At 36.6% G+C, this 19,439-nt stretch overlaps 1 protein-coding gene across 4 annotated transcripts in view; it reads right to left on the bottom strand.

Annotated features, from left to right (window-relative positions):
* The window catches only part of RALA (RAS like proto-oncogene A), an 88,017-nt gene that overhangs the window by 26,356 nt on the left and 42,222 nt on the right, over positions 1–19,439 (bottom strand). The window contains exon 2 of one of the 4 annotated variants that reach the window (XM_053926361.2): positions 4,231–4,398. The exons of 2 other annotated variants lie outside the window; for them this stretch is intronic. Coding sequence is in view for 1 of the 2 variants with exons in the window: in XM_053926362.1 (XP_053782337.1) it covers positions 4,287–4,398 (112 nt within the window). In the remaining variant the exon portion in view is untranslated. Of the gene's footprint in view, positions 1–4,230; positions 4,399–19,439 lie in introns of those variants that run through there. One more of the 4 variants, XM_053926362.1, reaches the window with a different exon arrangement.

Raw genomic sequence — 19,439 nt, 5'->3', positions numbered from 1 at the left:
ATATAGTAAGTTTGATAAATTTTACAACTCAAAAAATTTTTACTTAGCAAAATCTTTAATTAGCAAAGTAAAAAGTTAAAACTGAAGGAAATACTTCCAATTTACTTCAAAGGTAAGAGGTAATTTCCCTAAACAAAAATTTACTATAAATAAGATCACCAATTACAGGGATATGTGCAAAAAACATGAATAGTTACAGAAAAGGAAATACAAATGGCTCCAAATATGCTCAGCCTTGCTGATAAAAGAAATACAAATAAAATTATATTGAGACACCACTGTTCTATCCGTCAGATTGATAATATGTTTGTAAGGGTCAGCAAGCTATAGGCCCCTTGGCAGGCTTTTTTAGAATGGTTTTATGTTTTTAAAGGGTTGTAAACAAAGCAAAACCAAGAAGAATATGGAAGAGATGCAGAGGATCACAAATCTAAATGTTAACAGAAAAAGTCTGTCAATACCTGGTGTAGAGAAACAGGTCCATTCATTTATTGCAGTAGAGGTGCAAGGCAGATACATGGCAGGACACTCTTCACCCATTTACTTGGAGGCAGCTCAAACATATTGTTTAAAGTGGAAATAAAAACAAACCCAAAACCCTGAGATGTTGAACAATGTACCTGGTATGTTATGAACTACATACAAAGATGAGAAATAAGGGTTATTTAAGAATTTACTAGCTGGCCCTGGCCGGGGAGCTCATTTGGATAGAGTGTCGTCCTAATACGCTAGGGCTGTGGCTTTGTTCCCTGGTCAGGGCACATATAAGAAGCAACCAATGAATGCATAAATAAGTGCGACAACAAATCAATGTTTCCCTCTCCCCTGTCCTCTAAAATTATTTTTAAAAAGAATTTACTTGTTTATATATCTGAAAGAATATTAAAAAAATGCTAACACAAGGTTCCTGTGAGGACAGAAAATAAGTCACTGTTGGATAGATATGGAATAGAGGCTTTTTGCTTTATAACATTTTGATTTTTGTATCACGTGAATATATAATTCACTTTAAAAATAAAATTAGTCATAAAATAAACCAATAATGTAAACCCGTTTATTTCTTGCATTCACTTGACAAGAAGTGCAATTAACTACCTTCTTGGTACCATGTATAAACTAGAAATTGAAGACTGAACCTTAATTTTATTTTATTTTTAAGTATATTTTATTGATTATTCTATTACAGTTTTTCCCCTTTATCCCCCCTCTGCCCTGTACCCCCCAACCCTCCAGCATTCCACCCTCTTAGTTCATCTCCATGGGTTGTACATGTAAGTTCTTTGAGTCCTCTGTTTCCTATACCATTTTAACCTCTCCCTATTTTATGCCTACCAATTATGCTTTTTCTTCCCTGTACCTTACCTGTCCCTCCTATTCCTCCCTTCCCCCTCCCCACTGCAATCCCTCCATGTGATGTCCATTTCTCTGATTCTGTTTCTGTTCTAGTCGTTTGCTTAGTTTTTGTTCTTTTCTTTTAGGTTCATTTGTTGATAGTTGTAAGTTTGCTGTTATTTTACTGTTCATATTTTTGATCTTCCCTTTTCTTAGATAAGTCCCTTTAACATTTCATATAATAAGGGCTTGGTGATGGTGAACTCCTTTAACTTGACCTTATCTAGGACGCACTTTAGCTGCCCTTCCTTTCTAAATGGTAGCTTTGCTGGATACAGTAATCCTGGATGCAGGTCCTTGCCTTTCATGACTTCAAATACTTCTTTCTAGCCCCTTCTTGCCTGCAAGGTTTCTTTTGAGAAATCAACTGATAGTCTTATGGGCACTCCTTTGTAGGTAACTGTCTCCTTTCCTCTTGCTGCTTTTAAGATTCTCTCTTTATCTTTAATCTTGATGATGTGCCTTGGTGTGTTCCTCTTTGTGTCCAACTTCTTTGGGACTCTCTGGACTTCTGGGCATCTATTTCCTTTGCCAGATTGGGGAAAGGTCTCCTTCATTATTTGTTCAAATAAGTTTTCAATTTCTTGCTATTGTTCTTCTCCTTCTGGCACCCCTAAAATTTGGATATTGCAACATTTCAGGTTGTCCCAGAGGTTTGTGAGACTCTCTTCACTTTTTTGAATTCTTCTTTCTTCATTCTGTTCCAGTTAGATGTTTATTTTTTCCTTTTGTTCCAAATCATTGCTTTGAGTCCTGGTTTCCTTCCTGTCACTGTTAGTTCCCTAAATATCTTGCTTTATTTCATTTTGGGTATCTTTCATTTTTCGACCAAGCTCAATCAGTTTTGTGAGCATTTTGATTACCAGGGCTTTAAATTCTCCATCAGATAGGTTGGCTATCTCCTCATTGCTTAGTTCTCTGCCTGAAGTTTTGCTCTGTTTTTTCATTTGGGCCATAGTTCTTTGTCTCAGTGTACCTGTTAAGTTGTAAGGGGGGAGGGCCTTAGGTATTCACCAGGGCAGGGCAACCCTCCTTGCTGTGCTGTGGCACTGCCTGTGGAGGTGGGGCCAGAGAGGGAATAATGCAGCTTGCCTGCTTGGCTCTAGCCTACTTTCCAATGAACTCTAGTGTGAGACTGGGGGTTTCTCCCACCACGGCCACCGCCATAGTCCACAGTCAGTTCTGAGTCTCTTTTTCAGTTCAGCCAGCCCTGCCTGCCCAGTCTGCCATCTTGTCACAGTTTCTCTCAGCTGGTCCCGCCTGTGTGGTCTGCCGCCTTGCACGGATTCTTACCAGTCTTGTTGTTCTGGTTGACTGTTTCTTTAATTCCTTGGTTGTTGGAGTTCCATGCAGCTTGATTTTCTGGCACTTCTGGTTGTTTACTGATTTTAGATTGGTTGTTATCCTCCTTTTGGTTGTGTGAGGAAGTGAAGGGTTTCTACCTACACCTCCATCTTGGCTGGAACTCTCCTGAGGGACTGAACCTGAATTTCAATTAAAATATGACTTCTCCATTTGTGCATGCACTTGTGTTTTCCCACTTCAAGTAATGACATAGGTATTCTTGAATTTCAAACTGGTTTATTTGGTTCCTCAATGATTATTTTCTACCTTTTACTGTTCAATTTTTACACGTAGTATTCTAGAATAATACTATAGAATTTATTTGGTTATGGGTGGGCTCAAGTTTTTCAATTGTTTTTCTCTGCTTCATCCAGAAACTAAGCACCTACACAATGCTCACAGTGTGTCATTTAGATTCTGAGTTACCTGATTCTTCCTCTCTCCCTCCTTCCTTCCTTCATCAACAAATATACCCGAGTGCCTACCTTATTATGTAAGGCACTGTTCTAGTTGTTGCAAATGTGAGCTGAATTCCACAGGGCTAGGTCCCTGCCCTCATATGTTTAGTTAATGCATATCCATACTGTATTAGTTTCCTGTTGGCGGTGCAAAAAGTTACCACAAACTTATAGAGGTTTCAAAGAAAACAAATGTATTGTCTTACAGTTCTGGGTGCTAGAAATCCAAAATGAATCTCGAGGGGCTAACTCAAGGTGTCAGTAGGGCGAGTTCCTTCTAGAGGTTCAGTGAAAGAATCTGTTCCTTGCCTTTTCTACCTCTACAGGCTGATTTTCCTTAGCCCTTGGCTGCATTGCTACAGTCTCTGCCTCTGTGGTCATATAGTCTTATCTTCTATCTCCTTCTTTTAAGGACACTTGTGATTACATTTAAGGTCCACACAGATAATCCAAAATAATCATCCCATCTTGATCACATCTGCAAAGTCCCTTATACCACAGAGGGTAACATTCACAGATTCTGGGGATTTAGACTTGGATATCCTGTTGGGCCATTATTCAGCCCACCACATATAGAAAGTGAGTCAAGGCACTTCAGACCACACATTGTCAATCCAGACACTAAGTTCTCTATTTGAAACTTTAAGAAATTTTCTAACAGCCCTGGCTGGTGTGGTTCAGTGGTTGAGTGCCAGTCTACGAAACAAAGGGTTGCCGGTTCGATTCCTGGTCTAGGGCACAAGCCTGGGTTGTGGCCCAAGTTCCTGGTAGGGAGTATGCAAGAGGCAGCCACACATTGATGTTTCTCTCCCTCTCTTTGTCTCTCCCTTCCCTTCTCTAAAAAATTAATAAATAAAATCCTAAAAAACATGTTTTTCCTAACAAATGATCAATCTAGTTCTCCAATACTTGATAAAGAATACCTGCCAATGATGATATTAAATACTCCCTTGCCCACCAAAAACAAAAAACCCAATGACCTTTGTATTTCCAGAGTTTATTATCTGCTTTAGATTTTCGTAATAAAGACACTTACTTTTAGCCCTGGCTGGTGTAGCTCAGTGGATTGAGCATGGGCTGCGAACCAAAGGGTCACCGGTTCGATTCCCAGTCAGGGCATATGCCTGGGCTGCAGGCCACGTCCCCGGTGGGGGGCCATGTGAGAGGCAACCACACATTGATGTTTCTCTCCCTTCCCCTTTCTCTAAAAATAAATAGATAAAATTAAAAAGAAAAAGACACTTGCTTTTAAGCTTTTAGTCTAATAAAAATATTAGCTGGTAGAAGTTCTTACTGACAGATTCCTTGCTAATAAAAAGATTAAATAAAGCAATTCCCTATCGTCCAACTTGAGCAGTTCACTAAAGGTTTATGCTAACTATAAGTTTAGTCCCTATCAAATCATTACAAACTATTACTAATCACAAGTAGGTAGAGGCCAAATTGGTGACTTGCTTTCAAAATGTAAACTATTTCATATAAACAACTCACACATGACACACTCCTTATCTGTATTAAGAATATCCTCTCAATTTAAAAACCCCAAGAATTTATGGCTGAGTAAATTCTGAGTACCCCAAGAATCAAGTATAAAATGAACACTTTTAGAAGAGCTAAAATATACTCGACCAACTCTGTTTTGGAAAGGATTTAGGATTATTTAGGTTTATTACCAGGCACAGGTAATATCACTGGTATATTTTTCCAAACATTTACAGAACTGGTATTATCAATTACTTAATGTTCCAGAGCATAGAGAAAGCTTGCAAATTCTTTTCAGAGAGCTAGCTTCACAGTGATGCAAAGTCCTAACAAAGACAGATTAAAGAAAAAGTAAGTTGACTGACCTATCATGTGAATATGGTGCAAAAATTCTAAATAAAAAATGTTACCGATAGATAAACCAAAGTGACCAGCTGCAATTCAATCAGATATGTAGGAATGGCTTTATATTTTAGGAAGTCAATATATTGTTTTAATAGAAAAATCATGATTATCTCTACAGGATCTGGAATGGTATTTGATAAAATTCAAAGTCCACTGCTTATAAAAACCCTCAGAAAGGTAGAAATTTATTGGCATTCACTTAATACACACAGAAATTGGCTATCTTAAAACCTAAACCATAAAAATATCATGTACTTAATGATAAAATAAAAGCATTTCCATTAATGTCAGGAATAAGATAAGAGTGCCCACTGTCATCACTCTTACTTAGCACTGTGCTAGAAGTAGTATCGGATGACATTAGAAAAAGGAGGTAAATGAGCATTATAATCTGATAATATAATTTCATACTTAGGCCAAAGGAATCAACTGAAAAATTGCCATAAACAAGAGATTTCGAAGGGAAAACAATCAATGTAATACATTATAATCAATATATTATATATGAAACACATATTATAGTCAATACATTATATAAAGTAAATATAATAAAGAGTACATAACTAAACATAAAATTAACACAAGCTACTTGATACACATGAAGATAATGATATTAGGTAACATTAAGGGTGACTCAAATAAAGATATATCCAGTCCTTGGGACAAGACTGTATGCTGGGAAAGGCACAAAACTCTGATAATAACATAAAGAATATTAATTATTAGATAAAAAGCTTTCTTCACAATAATAATAAAACAGTTAAAAGACCTAGAAGTGATGTGATCTATCACCAGAGTCTTCTTTACCTTCAATACCTATTAAGAGAATTTCGGATGTTGAAAACTGGCTTTAACTTTCTCTTTAAAGGCAGGTTCATTTACATACAATAAAATCATGCTTTCCATGAATTTGGATAAATGTACACAGTAATGTAACCACCACCACAATCAAGATATTGAGCAATTTCTACCATTTTGAAGTATGCAATTAGCTCTATAGGAACAACATTCAAGGTTAGAAAGTCCCTGAGGCAATGTTTCACTTTTGAAATGTTAACAACTTAATATTTTCTAATTATCCAAACCACACTGAATAAGGAGAACACAAAATTATAATGAAGGATGAACTAAGGAAGGCAATATTCTGTCTTCAGGGTACAGTAGTTTACTGGTGCTTTAACATTTGCATTGTCTGCATAATAAAATGTTTAAGACTTGCCAGACATGCTGTCAGACATCAAAGCATGGACTCATAAAATCACAAAGGCTCAAATTACTTTATCTGCTTGGCTCTTAGTATGTTTGTAAACATAATGTCAAAATGAATAAAATAGCATATGTAAGATGTTCAAATACACATAGTAAATATGGGTAATATACACATTTAGGCATTTTTAAGAATGCCCTATCTTTTTATGCAATATATTCAGCTTCCAGTCAGTGCAAAATTATTACCAGCATCAGAAAGGTAAAGCCCTCAACACAGTTAAAGCTAACAAAAATTTTCTAGAACACAGGAGGAAGTGATGGCTGAGACTTGAAAGCTAAAACATAAGCAGACCAGGTGAACCTGGGATAGTGGTGAGATAAAGCTAAGAAGTAAAAAGGGCCAGAAACAGAACTTTACATGCCAGGAATTTAGATTGTTATCCTCTGAAGAATGGAGTACCACCAATTTTTAAATAAGAGACTATGATTCAGATAGCAGGGAGAACAATCAGAAGGTTCTAGGGCAACTATGACTTGAGTTTGGATTAGGGAAAAGATGTGGACAGAGTCAAGAAATGGTACGGAAAAATAATCAACCAAACCTAAGATAGATTAGATGTGAGGTGTGAAGGAAGGAAAAGAGAAAATTCAAGCAAATTCCCCTTTCTTTGAAAGGGAAAGGAAAAGAAGAGGAAGAAGCAGCTTGTATTAGGGGGTATGGGTCGTAAGAGTAACTGGTGCAAGGAAATGACAGAAATGAATATTCTGTCATTTTGATTTTAATAAATCAAAATATTTTTTAAAAATTTGAGTACAGTATAGCTTGAAGATAAGCAGCTTCCTTACCCCCAGCCCCAGTGGTTTTGCTACTACATTATGACTTAATTCCAGCAATGTTGAGAAATAAGTAACAGGACAATAAACTGCTATTTATAGCTATTTTAACCTTTGTCTTTGAACCCCTAAATGTGCTTTTAAAATAAGGTTATGTAGTTTAGAAAAACTTTTAATAATTCTTAATGGTAAAGAATATACATTTTGCTTCCTCTATTCCTAAGCTAACCCTGGAAGGAGAAATATCAGTATCCTGAATTTTAAACCATGTGAATGTATTAGTTATCTGGAAATTAAATACATCAACAGCCATTTACTGAATTTACCAGCTACAAAATTGGGTAAAGAAATATTCAAAGCCTGGATGCTTAATATAACTAATAAAGTATAGTTTATATTCTGCTTTTGGTTCTACCACATATGAGCTATAAATAATGTGTATATACACTGTTACTTTTTCCTACTGATATTTATGAACTTGATATTGTCTGTGAAACCTTTGCTAATTTAAAAAATGCAACCAAAAAATTAATCATGCCTGAATAATCCAGCTTAAAAATTATTCAACTGAATAAAACTTATTAACCCACATATTAAAAGAAATATTTACAAAAATTTAACAATAAACAGTCATTAACAAATGAAATTTTTTAAAAGATCTATGTATACATGAAGAAATCTGTTAGATCCCACTTTTTAATGCATGTATCACTAGTAAGTTAGCCCTCTCTTTGTATAGTAGTTTCTCTAATCTTTTGGTATGCTTTTGGATTCTCTTCATGTTTCTTATGCCCATTTTCTGAGTCAACATGTATTCACTGAAAGTCAGATAGTGTGCTAGGCACTGGGAGGGGGTGGTGGGTGGGTATGTACATAACAACTCAGGATCGCTGACTTCAAGGATCTTACAATCAAGTACAGAAATGTGGGAGGAAGAGGGTTATTAAAATTTTAATACACAAGTTTGCCTTTTGCATCCTTTTCAAGTGATAGTTGCTTTCCTTTCTTTTTTTTTTTTTAATCATATGACTTCACATATACGTGGGACCTAAAGAACAAAATAAATGAACAAACAAAACAGAAACAAACTCATAGATACAGAGAACATTTTGATGGTTGCCAGATAGCAATGGGGTTGGGGAGATGGGTGAAAAAGTGGAAGGGATTAGGAAGTACAAGTTGGTAGTTACAAAAATCATGGGTATGTGGGGTATATAGCACAGGGAATATAGTTAATAATGTTGTAATGGCTATATGTGGTGTCAGGTAGGTGCTAGACTTGCCTTAATGATCACTTCATACATTATATGGATATCTGATCACTGTATTGTACACCTGAAACTAATACAGTATTGTATGCTGATTGTAATTAGAAAATAAAAAAAATGTTTAAAGAAACTGGCATACGTCATTTTATGTAAGACATGGCATAGAGATTATACACCTGAAAAAAACCCTTAAGTGGTAAATAATTTCAAATACTTTTAAAAAGTTAATCAGAGATATAGATGGTCATAAGAACCAAAAGAAATTCATTTACAAAATTTCTTACTTAACCAGTGGAGAGAACCAAGAAACAATCAACTATGACCCTATTCATAGTCTTTAAGCCAGTTCACACAAGAGAACAACCAGAGCAGCTCCTGATTACTGGGCTACAAAGAAATGTCCTTCTGCATGTCCTTCAACTGAACAAGGTCATACACTTAACTGCAGGGATCTGCAAGTAGCATCATGGTACTTGTAGACTCAGATGAGTCACATTTAAGTGGTTATTGCTTTTCTACATTGTTGACTTCATCGCTGCACTTTTTAATGGCTAATACTTCAGCCCATATATAAGTTAGTTATTTACCCAGTCCTATAAGAAAGTAGAGCTGTTTAGAATTATTCAATATTATAATGGATGACATCCTATTTCTTATACTTAAAATGTTTTCTGTGAGGTAGATTCCAAGAAATGAAAATGAATGAGTGGATTGTTTAAGGTTTATTAGGTACACTGTCCAACTGCTTTTCAAAAGTGTCATACAATTGTTCACAACACTCCTATTAGCAATGAGAATTAAAAAAGTTTTAAGTATATTTTATTGATTATGCTACTACAGTTGTCCCAATTTTTCCCCCTTTGCCCCACTCCATCCAGTACCCAAATTCCCTCCAGCAATGCCCCCCGTTTGTTCATGTCTACAGGTCGTGCATGTAAGTTCTTTGGCTTCTCCGTTTCCTATGCTATTCTTAACCTCCCGCTGTCCATTTTTTACCTACCATTTATGCTTCTTATTCCCTGCACCTTTTGCCTCATTCTCTCCCTTGCCCCTCTCATCTTATAACCCTCCAAATGATCTCCATATCGATGATTCCATTCCTGGTTCTGGTTGTTTGCCTAATTTGTTATTTTAGATTTAGCTGTTGACAGTTGTGAATTTGTTGCCATTTTAATATTCATAGTTTTGATCATCTTCTTTTTGTTAGATAAGTCCCTTTAACACGTCACGTAATAATGGCTTGGTGATGATGAACTCCTTTAAGCTTTACCTTGTCTGAGAAGCACTGTTATCTGTCCTTCCATTCTAAATGATAGCTTTTCTAGATACAGTAAACTAGGTTGTAGATCCTTGCTTTTCATCACTTTGAGGTAGATTCTAAGAAATAAAAATGAATGAATGGATTGTTTAAGGTTTATTAGGTACGCTGTCCAACTGCTTTTTAAAAGTGCCATATAATTGCTCACAATACTCCAAGTAGCAATAGGTATTCTTTTTAAAAAATACAAATTTTTATTTGATTACATGAAGAGGGTAAACTTTTTTCCATGTATTTATTTATTTTGTGAATTGTTAATTCAAAACATTTACAACACTAATTTGGCAACAGTATGTTGTATAATTTCAGCTCACCATGGGCTAGGCTTTCTTTCCTCTTGCTTTCCTGTTGGGAACCATCCTGCCTGGTTTCAGAAGCTGTAACCCCGCCAACAGGTGAAAAGACCCCATGGCTAGGGCCCTTGGGACCATAAGCCACTGAAGAGACAAAATTTACCCTCCCAGCAATGGTGCAGCCTCTGCCCCCTTTACTTCACTATGCCTGGCCCCTGGAGGATGGCTGGGTAGTCAATGATGGGTAAGATTCCTCAAGAAAGGTACAACCTAAGACAGGCACAGTCACAAAGGGGACCATCAGGGAAGGACTTAAGGGATTGTGGGGAAGGGACAAAAAACCCTCACCCCGTGGCTTTATCATCGCCTGAGTCCTCATTCCATCTGTAAAAAGTCTCCTAATCTCCTGGCTGCCTAGCTTTCCCCACCTGATTCAGGCCTGGAACAATGCCGAATGAGGGTGCAGCACTGTGCCAGAACCCACAGTTCATAGAGGTGGTTGATCAGGCCTAAGAAAGAATACATAAAGTCCTGTAAAACCTGCTTTGCTAAGAATGACCTCAACTTAAACGTTAAGGGTCCAAGCACAAAATAAGTTTGTTTCCCGAGGTTTTACAGCTGATTGGCATCACCCTGTCTACTAGACCTTGACTCAAAAGGACCCCCGTGATCCCACAAATGTTATCTGTAAACCATACTTCCTTTCTTTGATATGCATCCCCATGAAAGCTAAACTCAATAAAAGCCCATTGAGAGAGAGGTTAAAACGCCTTTCTCCTCTGAGAGACTGGTCAGCCTTTCCTCCCAAAGCAGATAATGTCTTGGAAGAATTATTCTCATCCATGGTGGCCGGAGCCCCCACATACTTTTCCAGTCCACTTGTAGCAGGTTTCCTCTGTTGTTGGGTAGATCTGCTCCCTATACCAGATCGAGAGGCAACAGACTGTGTTCATTGGCATTTTAAGGAACACGTTCACTTCAGGGTTCATGGGCAAGAAATAGGTTGATAGGTTCAATCTTTCTCCAATTACCAAAACAAGGAGAGTATACGCTGGGGGCCACTAACTCTTTCATTATAACTCCTAGTCCTCAGGTTGAGAGTTGAAGAGTTTTTTGAAAGTAGATTTCCAAAATTAACATGGGAACCAATGTTGCAATCTTCATATGATTTGGGTGTGTGGGTAGGCTATCCAGCTAGCTCTTAATATATCCTATTTTAATTATCATTTATTCTGCTCTCTGTTCATAATGACTTAAAGCTTCAGGACTTGATAGGGAAGAACAGATTCCACTGGCAGCCTTCCCTCTTGGGTATGCTGGGCAGGGGCTTCCCCCTCCCCGGCTCATCCATCAAAGTCATCTATTTTGTCTTCTAGAGCCTGTAAAGTCTCTGCTTTTGCTGATGGTCACTCCATCTGTTCTCATTCTCATTGCTGTTATGGATTTACAAATTTCTGTCTGTAAATTTCTTCCCTCTGTCATTTCACAGGGAGTTGGAGACACAGATGAGTTTGACACATGAATTTAGACTATTGGCTTTCACTATAAAAGAGTTAAAATCCTAGTTTGAATTGATTTTGGAATCCCCAAATATCTCAAATTTAGATCTTTATTTGAGATTCTCATAGTTTCTAAATTTGAGATATTTGGGGATTCCAAAATCAATTCAAACTAGGATTAGCCTGAGTTTTAAAGAATACAATTGTTCAGAACCGGTTTTAAGAATAAATCAGTTTCCTGACTCGATATGCATTATGAAAAGATGCTTACTGAAAGTATGGCATAACAAAATGTATAGGAAACATCACATAAAAAAATTTTTTTAATACTCACCCAAGGATATGTTTGTTGATTTTAGAGAGAGGAAGGGAGAGAGAGAAACATCGGTGTGAGAGAGAAACATTGATCAGTTGCCTCCCATATCCACCTGATTGGGGATCTAGTCCACAACCTAGGTCCATGCCCTGACCAGAGATTGAACCTGCAACCTTTTTGGTGTACAGAATGATGCTCCAACCAACTAAGCAACCTGGCCAGGGTGCAAACAACACTTTTTAAATTAAAAACCTCCTCTGGTAATATAAGAATATATATAATTACACAACTTGAATATTATCAATTAAATTCACTGCAAATTTGTTTAACACAGATTCATTTCCAAGGACTATCTTGAATGCCATTGAGAACTCCTAATCCTACCATTATCTTTGATCACTGTTCCCACCCCCCACCCCATACAATTCACAGAGGCAAGGGACTTAAGCCCTTCCTTCGCTTGATGATTTTTCATGATTATAGAAGTAACATACTCATCATATATATGAGTAATTTGGAGAGTAATGAGAAGAGGGGAAAAAGTCACCCTGTGTCCCTATCACTCAGTGTTACTATTTTAGATTTTTATCTTTTACAGTACTATCTTACACAAGACATTCAACAAATCAAATGGTTCAAGAAGGTGCAAGAAAAATTCCAAGAAAAGCAGAAAAAAAGAGATTAAGAAAATCACAATACATGGAAACAGGACAGTAATACTGGACAAAAATAATACTTTCATTTATTGAGTGTTTGCTCTGTCAGACACTTTTTCAACTACTTGATTATCTCACAAGACTCTCAAAAAACTTTATATGTATAACTACTATCTACATTTTACAGATGAGAAAATTGAGCCATACAGAGCTTTTTTAAAAAAAGCCCCAAATCACATTGTTGGTCTGGAGCCAGGATTTTAAAAAATCCGGATCCTAAGCATTCACCATCTAAACTTTACTATCATTATGGGAAAAACTGGTAAGAATGAACTTTCTACAAGGCTTCGGGACACACAGTTTTAGAGGTAATTTCTTTTATTATTTTTTAAAATAATATTTTTTAATCTTTACTGAATTTTTTCCCATTACCATTTAGTCCTCTTATATCCCCTACCCCCAGCAATCACCACCCTGTTGACCATGTCCATGAGTCCTTTTTCCTTTTTACACAATCCCTCTGCTGAGGCAATTTCTTTTAAACATAAAAAGGTCATTCTCATGGGTAGCACAGAAGGCTACCCAAATCATTTTATTTGGGCAATAAAAGTCAGTGGTACCAAAACAGCAATTGCAATCATACCCACCAAAAGGCCATATTACAATTGCATTTATTCACAGTAATTTCATAATACATAAACACCTGAATTTTATCTTAGTAACAAAAGTAATCCATTACAGTTATGTGTTTTATCCCAGAAATAATAGCTTAAGAATGCAATAATATAATCACATGCATAGCCCCAATGACAAAAGCCATGTAATTAACACAAAAGAAGAAGGCATTTGACATGCAGACCCTGAGAAGGAAGATACCTACTAAGACGGAATCCCGGTGGCTTAACGAGGTTTAAAAAAAAAGAGCCTAGCAGACATTTCTAAACAGGGGTTTATCTATCTTCCTGCACTGTGTTTTTGCACCAGTCTTTATAGAGGAGTTTCTGGAATGCTGTTCAACCAAGAGAACTGAGGCCTTTTTCTCTCTAACTGGAGAAGTACATTTATATTCCCCCCACAATAAACATCTTTGCTAACCAATTAGAGCAGCTCCATTCTGATCAATCAGAACAGTGCCTTTAGACCAACCAAATTTCAAGGATTTGGAGTTCTCACTTGCATAAGGATGGACCAATCAGGGACCAGGAACAAGGACTTCTGTCCATTTAAGTCTGCTCCCATCTGGCTCTGGGAGTGAACTTTCAACAAAAATTGAAGACTGTTTCTCTGGCTGGAGCTGAAACACCAAAGTTGTCTGCTGGAGCAGACCAGAGCAGAGCTGAGTGGCCTAGCCCCTAGGCCACCTCATTACTGTGCTGTATAACTGCTGAGCTGTCCACAGCCCTGTTGTTTGCAAGGCTATGCTGTATCACAATTGAGCCATTTTGCACTGAAAAAGTTTCCTTCTTCATTGCATCCCAAATTGGGTATTCCTGTTAGCACTGAATTGGGATCAACGACCATCAGTTGGCATAAAATTCAATATTCCTTCCTGATAAAATATTTTTCTGAGTTAAACATCCAAGGCTGCCCATCGATAGTGCATCCATGTATTGCTAATGAAATGCTTCACAAATTTGAGTCATTTTTCTACACTAACCTTTCCTGTATTTTTAAAACAGTATATATACCTTCATTTTTAACTAAAGCAAATTAGATTTAAAAACTAAAAAAAAAAAAAAAAAAAAAAAAAAAAAAAAAAAGAGGAAATTCAAATTACAGTAAACAATAGTGGGAGATAGAAAAAAATTTCAGAATTCTCTTTTTGGGGTTTAAAAAAGAAGATTTTATTTATTTTTAGAGAGAGGGGAATGGAGAAAGAGGGGAGAGAAACATCAATGTGTGACTGCCTCTTCCGCCCCCCCCCTACTGGGGTCCTGGCCTGCAACCCAAGCATGTGCGCTGACTGGGAATCCAACCAGCGATCCTTTGGTTCACAGGCTGGCACTCAATCCACTGAGCCACACCAGCCAGGGCTCTTTCTGGGTTTTAATATTCTTGTCTACGGTTGCCGTGGAACTAAGAGAAAAAATTTGTGCACAATTATGAGCTTATCTACAGCCCGCTTACCCAGATTTCAAAACTAGTTAATAAGAGCACAACATACAAATTACCATCAGTGAAGGGAGACAGCTACTGTTAAAAGAAACTCCCTCCATTTTTTCTTGGCTACGTTAAAATTATAAATCATGTACGTAAGCTATGTTGTAAATTAATGTCAGGTTAATCCTGAACTGCAGTCTGCTTACTACTATCTCTTTTTCATGAAAAAGCAAAAGTGTATTTGAAAAGTACAAAATTCTAAGTTTTAGTTATATGAGAGATAATGTTAAGTTACAAACTAGAAGAAAAATGACTTTAAAATTCTCTTAAAATCATGAAAATATCTTGTAGTACTCTAGATTTTCCTGCCCCAAATGAAGTACTGATAAATCTTAATGTGAGATTTGAGCATGTTTTAAAATTAAAAATGATAGTAATTTGAGGAGTCACAAAACTGAAGTTTCAGTTAATGACCTGCCTACTGACAGTATCAAGAACATACTTATTTTTGGAAAGGAACTTTTACATTGAAAGAAACTGGAAGGGACACTTTCCTCACAGGTGTTTCTAAGCAGGAGTATGAATTAGAATCATTTGGGGAACTTTTATAAAATGTATTTACCCAGGAGCCATTCATGAAGGTCCTGATTCACCAGGCTAGGATGAGGAGTATATATATATTTTGTAAAAAGCTGCCTACATAATTCTAATTTGCATCCTTGTTAAGAACCATCATTCTATATCCATAAAGTTCAACCATATGAAGTTGACAACATGAGGTTTTTTAAGTAGATGAAAACAGCAATTTCATATGGTTCATCTAATAGAAAGTGGCCAAGGATTAAAAACAACTAACATTTACTGAATGTACTACTTTGTACCAGGCATTAAATTCTTTATACCTGCTGATCAAAGTTTGATAACACTAGGCAAAAATATCCTGGACTTTGTATAGGGAGGTGAGGGGGATAGACAGGAAATTAAGAAAGGGGAGGAGCTGAGTCAGGGATGATGCCACGGATCAAAATATTGTCATGTATGAGATAAAGACCACTGGGGTTATAGACGGACTGACTGCAGCAGGAGGAGACACTGGAGAACATTAATTTAAAACAATCCCACATACAGCAAGTTCCTATGGGGTCAAAGAAGGGACACCCCTCCTCGGTTATTTCCAACATGACTAACAGCAAGAATATGGACTAGAATGTATGTCCTATTACTCTTAAGTCAGACAAGGGAGGAGGAGGTGGGAGTGAGGGGGAGAGGAGACAGTGAGCAAGAAAGTGCTCTGTCTTTCCAGGGGCTTGTTTATTCCGTACAGTCATGGCTCATCAAGAATGGTCAAGAATCTTAGGCTGGGCAGCAGGCCCATGCACAAGTAAACCTCCAACCTTTTCCAACATTTAAAATTAAAACATTAAACATGTGCACCTAAATTCAACTACTGGTCAGAAGCAAAGTTATAGCATTTCATTATCATTTGAGGCTTACAGGCTTCTACTAATATAGAGGACAATTTCATGGTCAAAGAGATAATATTGATATTTGTAAGGTCCAGGCCCTATGGAATGTGTGATTTTCCTGGGGACTTCATCCAATACAATAGCCTTAAGTATATTAGTCTATTTCTTCCAATTTTACATGTAATATGATTTTAACAAGCTACTTTCATTTTTAACTTGAAGGTTCACAACAAAGTATTTTTTTAAGTCAAGTAAATATGATGCAACTAAAGAACCACAGAAGGTAGTCTTAAAACAATCCAATTCTTGCATTTTTTTGTATGATTAAGTAAGGAGGGGTTGAGAAGAGTTAAGTCACTTGTAAGAAATTCCACAGAAAGTTGTGGTAGAGTTAAAACTGGAACTGACCCAAGATGGTATGTCCAGCAGATTCTGTGTGCCTGTGACAGTATAGTCGGATCAGATGTGACACCACTGTGTACTTGCAAATAACTTTTGAAGCCAATATCCCTTACTGTCATGTCACTCTTTCATTCTACCCCTAAATCTAGGGTTAAGTTCAAGGGATGGGTTGAGTATGTCTGTTTTACTTAGTAACTGGTACCACTTAATAGGATTCCACATTCACCAATACATCACCCTGGAGGACTGAGTTTAACTAACCTTCGGAGGGACTGGCCTCAGTGAGATCTAGTACTGTCATGTTATGCCAAGAATGCAAAAACAGTCTTGGTTTCACAGTGACAGGTGCTATACGATAACAAAGAGACTCGTTATAATAGACTCTCTTTAATAACAAAGCATGGTTGCCAGTTAGTTGGCTTTCTCATAAGTCACCTTTTTTCCTTTTTGGGTTCTTCCTGTCCTCAAGGATCAGTAGTGACCTCACTGAGAATCATCTGATCCCAAATTAGCGAACCTTGCACCTTTAAAGGTTTGAAGGGAAGAAAAATAAAATATTAAAGCTCTTACATGCTATTTTACAAAATTTCATATTGAGAAACAGAAAGCATGAATAGATGAGGCCTGTATTTAATTCCAGGAAACTAAATTGCTAGGCCTAAACAGACTTGTCATTCTCATAAACCCAAGAAATAAAAGCAAGAAAATTCAGGTAGTTCTGAACTTTGAACTGCTAGTTACAGTTCAGTTGACAGGATGCAAATATAATGTACAAAGCATGGGAACAAATTTAAGATATCAGAATAGGGGTTTTGACCCTGATACCCCCCAAAACTATATACTAACTAAAAAACCAAAGGAACTTACACAAAACCCATTATTAATGTTGCCTGTCATTTATGTGAGTGCAACCTATCATAATAAGAAGTAAAATTACTTTGACATGGCTTATTTAAAATTCTTCAAAGATTGTGTATTGAGCTTAGGTTAAAATCTGAATTCCTTAACACTGTCTCCTCTCATTTCCTTTTTCATTCTTCTCCCCTGAAACATTATATACCTTGATCCCAATGCATTTTTGAATTTCTAATAATGAAATATCTGTGGACAATTTAAGGAAGTTTGGCTTAAATAACAAGTAACATGGATTTGTAGGTAGTTGAACAATGGTACCAAGAAAGATTAACGGCCCATGTAGGGACTGGCATGACACAGACTGGGAGAAAATTTTTAGAATTTAAAACTAGAATAACTGAAGAGAAAGAGACAGATTTTGGCTCACTGGCAGAATCTTTCTGATTATTTACTATGGTAAAAAATGGAATGACCTGTCTGTACGCTCCCATTAAAAAACTCAGACTGTGCTGATTAAATTTAAATTTATTCTTATACTATAAATATATATTATAGCTCTAAGATTACAAATTTAATGCATACTTAATATCATTTTAAATCCATGGTGAAAGAAGTTCTTGATCCACACAATTTGATCAAAGCATTTTCAATTAACTTTTGGAGATGTGAATGTATGTATACATAAAGGTAAAGAAAGGTATTTAAACAGAACCTCTTCTGTGTAGCATTTCCAGCCTTCTAACTGCTTTCCAGGTCTGAGTGGCCAACTCCTTGGTGGTTCCAGGGCATTCTGGTAAAACACCTATCAGTGTTTCTCACTATGCTAATTATTGGGAGCTTCTGAACAGCAAAAAACTTTTTTCAGTTCTGTAACCCCAGCACGTAGCATAGTATCTAGCAAATAACTAGTATAGACATATGCATTTGAAAAAAAATTAATCTCTAGAAAATAACTTTGGAAACAGGTAACCAGGCTGGGCAGAATTCTGAGACATTCCCCCAGGAAGAACAAGAATCCCAGTTAAGAAATGTTGATTGAGGAGATGGGCAGGGAAAGTAGAGCCAGCAAATGAAACATACTACTCTCACATCTGATAATGCTATGTTGTATTACCTGGAATTACAATGTATTATGCATTATGGACAAAATGAACACTGGTCTCAGAAGCTAAGTTTGCTTTTATGCGACTAATGTTTTTAAAAAGCCCCTGAAAAAAATTAAATAGAATTGTCAGAGAATTCTGCTAAGTTAAGCTAATATTTAATACTTCACACAATTTTCTCAGTAAATTAATACAACTATATCAATGTTATATACCATTTGACTAGAAGCTGTATCTTCTGATAATAAAGTCATTTACTAAAATCACTACAGCAAGTGCCAAATCTCTGCAAAACTTTTTTTTTTAATATGTGTATTTTGAAGCTTAAGAGTTTCAAGCACATTGGATGTGCTATGTTCTTATATCCAACGCAGTACATTTATGTAAGATATGTTTATAAGTAGATGAACTATATTTGCAAATTAACTGAGGACATGAACATCCCAGTCTCCTTTGAGAACCCAACAAAGTCTATGAACCCTCAACACAGAAGCACCCCTACCACAGTCTTAGTTGAAAACAAATATAAATGTTACAAAGCTTATATTTACCAGTTATTGCTTTTGCTGAATCTGTATGTGAATTATTAGTAAGAAGTTATATTTTTTAAAGGTTAACACAATTATGGCTGTGAATAGAGAATTAATGGCAAAAATATTTCTGATAACATTATTCATATTAAAAAAGGATTAAATTATAGATAGCCATAAAGTGCATCCCCTGGCTGGTGTGGCTCAGAGAATTGAGTGCCAGCCTGCGAACCAAAGGGTCACCGACCGGTTTGATTCCCGGTCAGGGCATAAGTCTGGGTTGCAGATCAGGTCCCTGGTGGAGGGTGCATGAGAGGCAACCACACACTGATGTTTCCCTCCCTCTTTTTCTCCCTCCATTAACTCCTCTCTAAAGATAAATAAATAAAATCTTAAAAAAAATTAAAATGCATCAAGTACTGAATGACAGTGGAAAATGCACACAAAATATGTGAAAGCAGCTTACAAACAGTATTTATGTATGAACTTGTCAAAACAGATATGCATTA

Source organism: Desmodus rotundus, chromosome 6, assembly GCF_022682495.2.
Source record: "Desmodus rotundus isolate HL8 chromosome 6, HLdesRot8A.1, whole genome shotgun sequence".
Taxonomy (NCBI): domain Eukaryota; kingdom Metazoa; phylum Chordata; class Mammalia; order Chiroptera; family Phyllostomidae; genus Desmodus; species Desmodus rotundus.
This window is presented reverse-complemented; position numbering and strand designations above follow the sequence as displayed.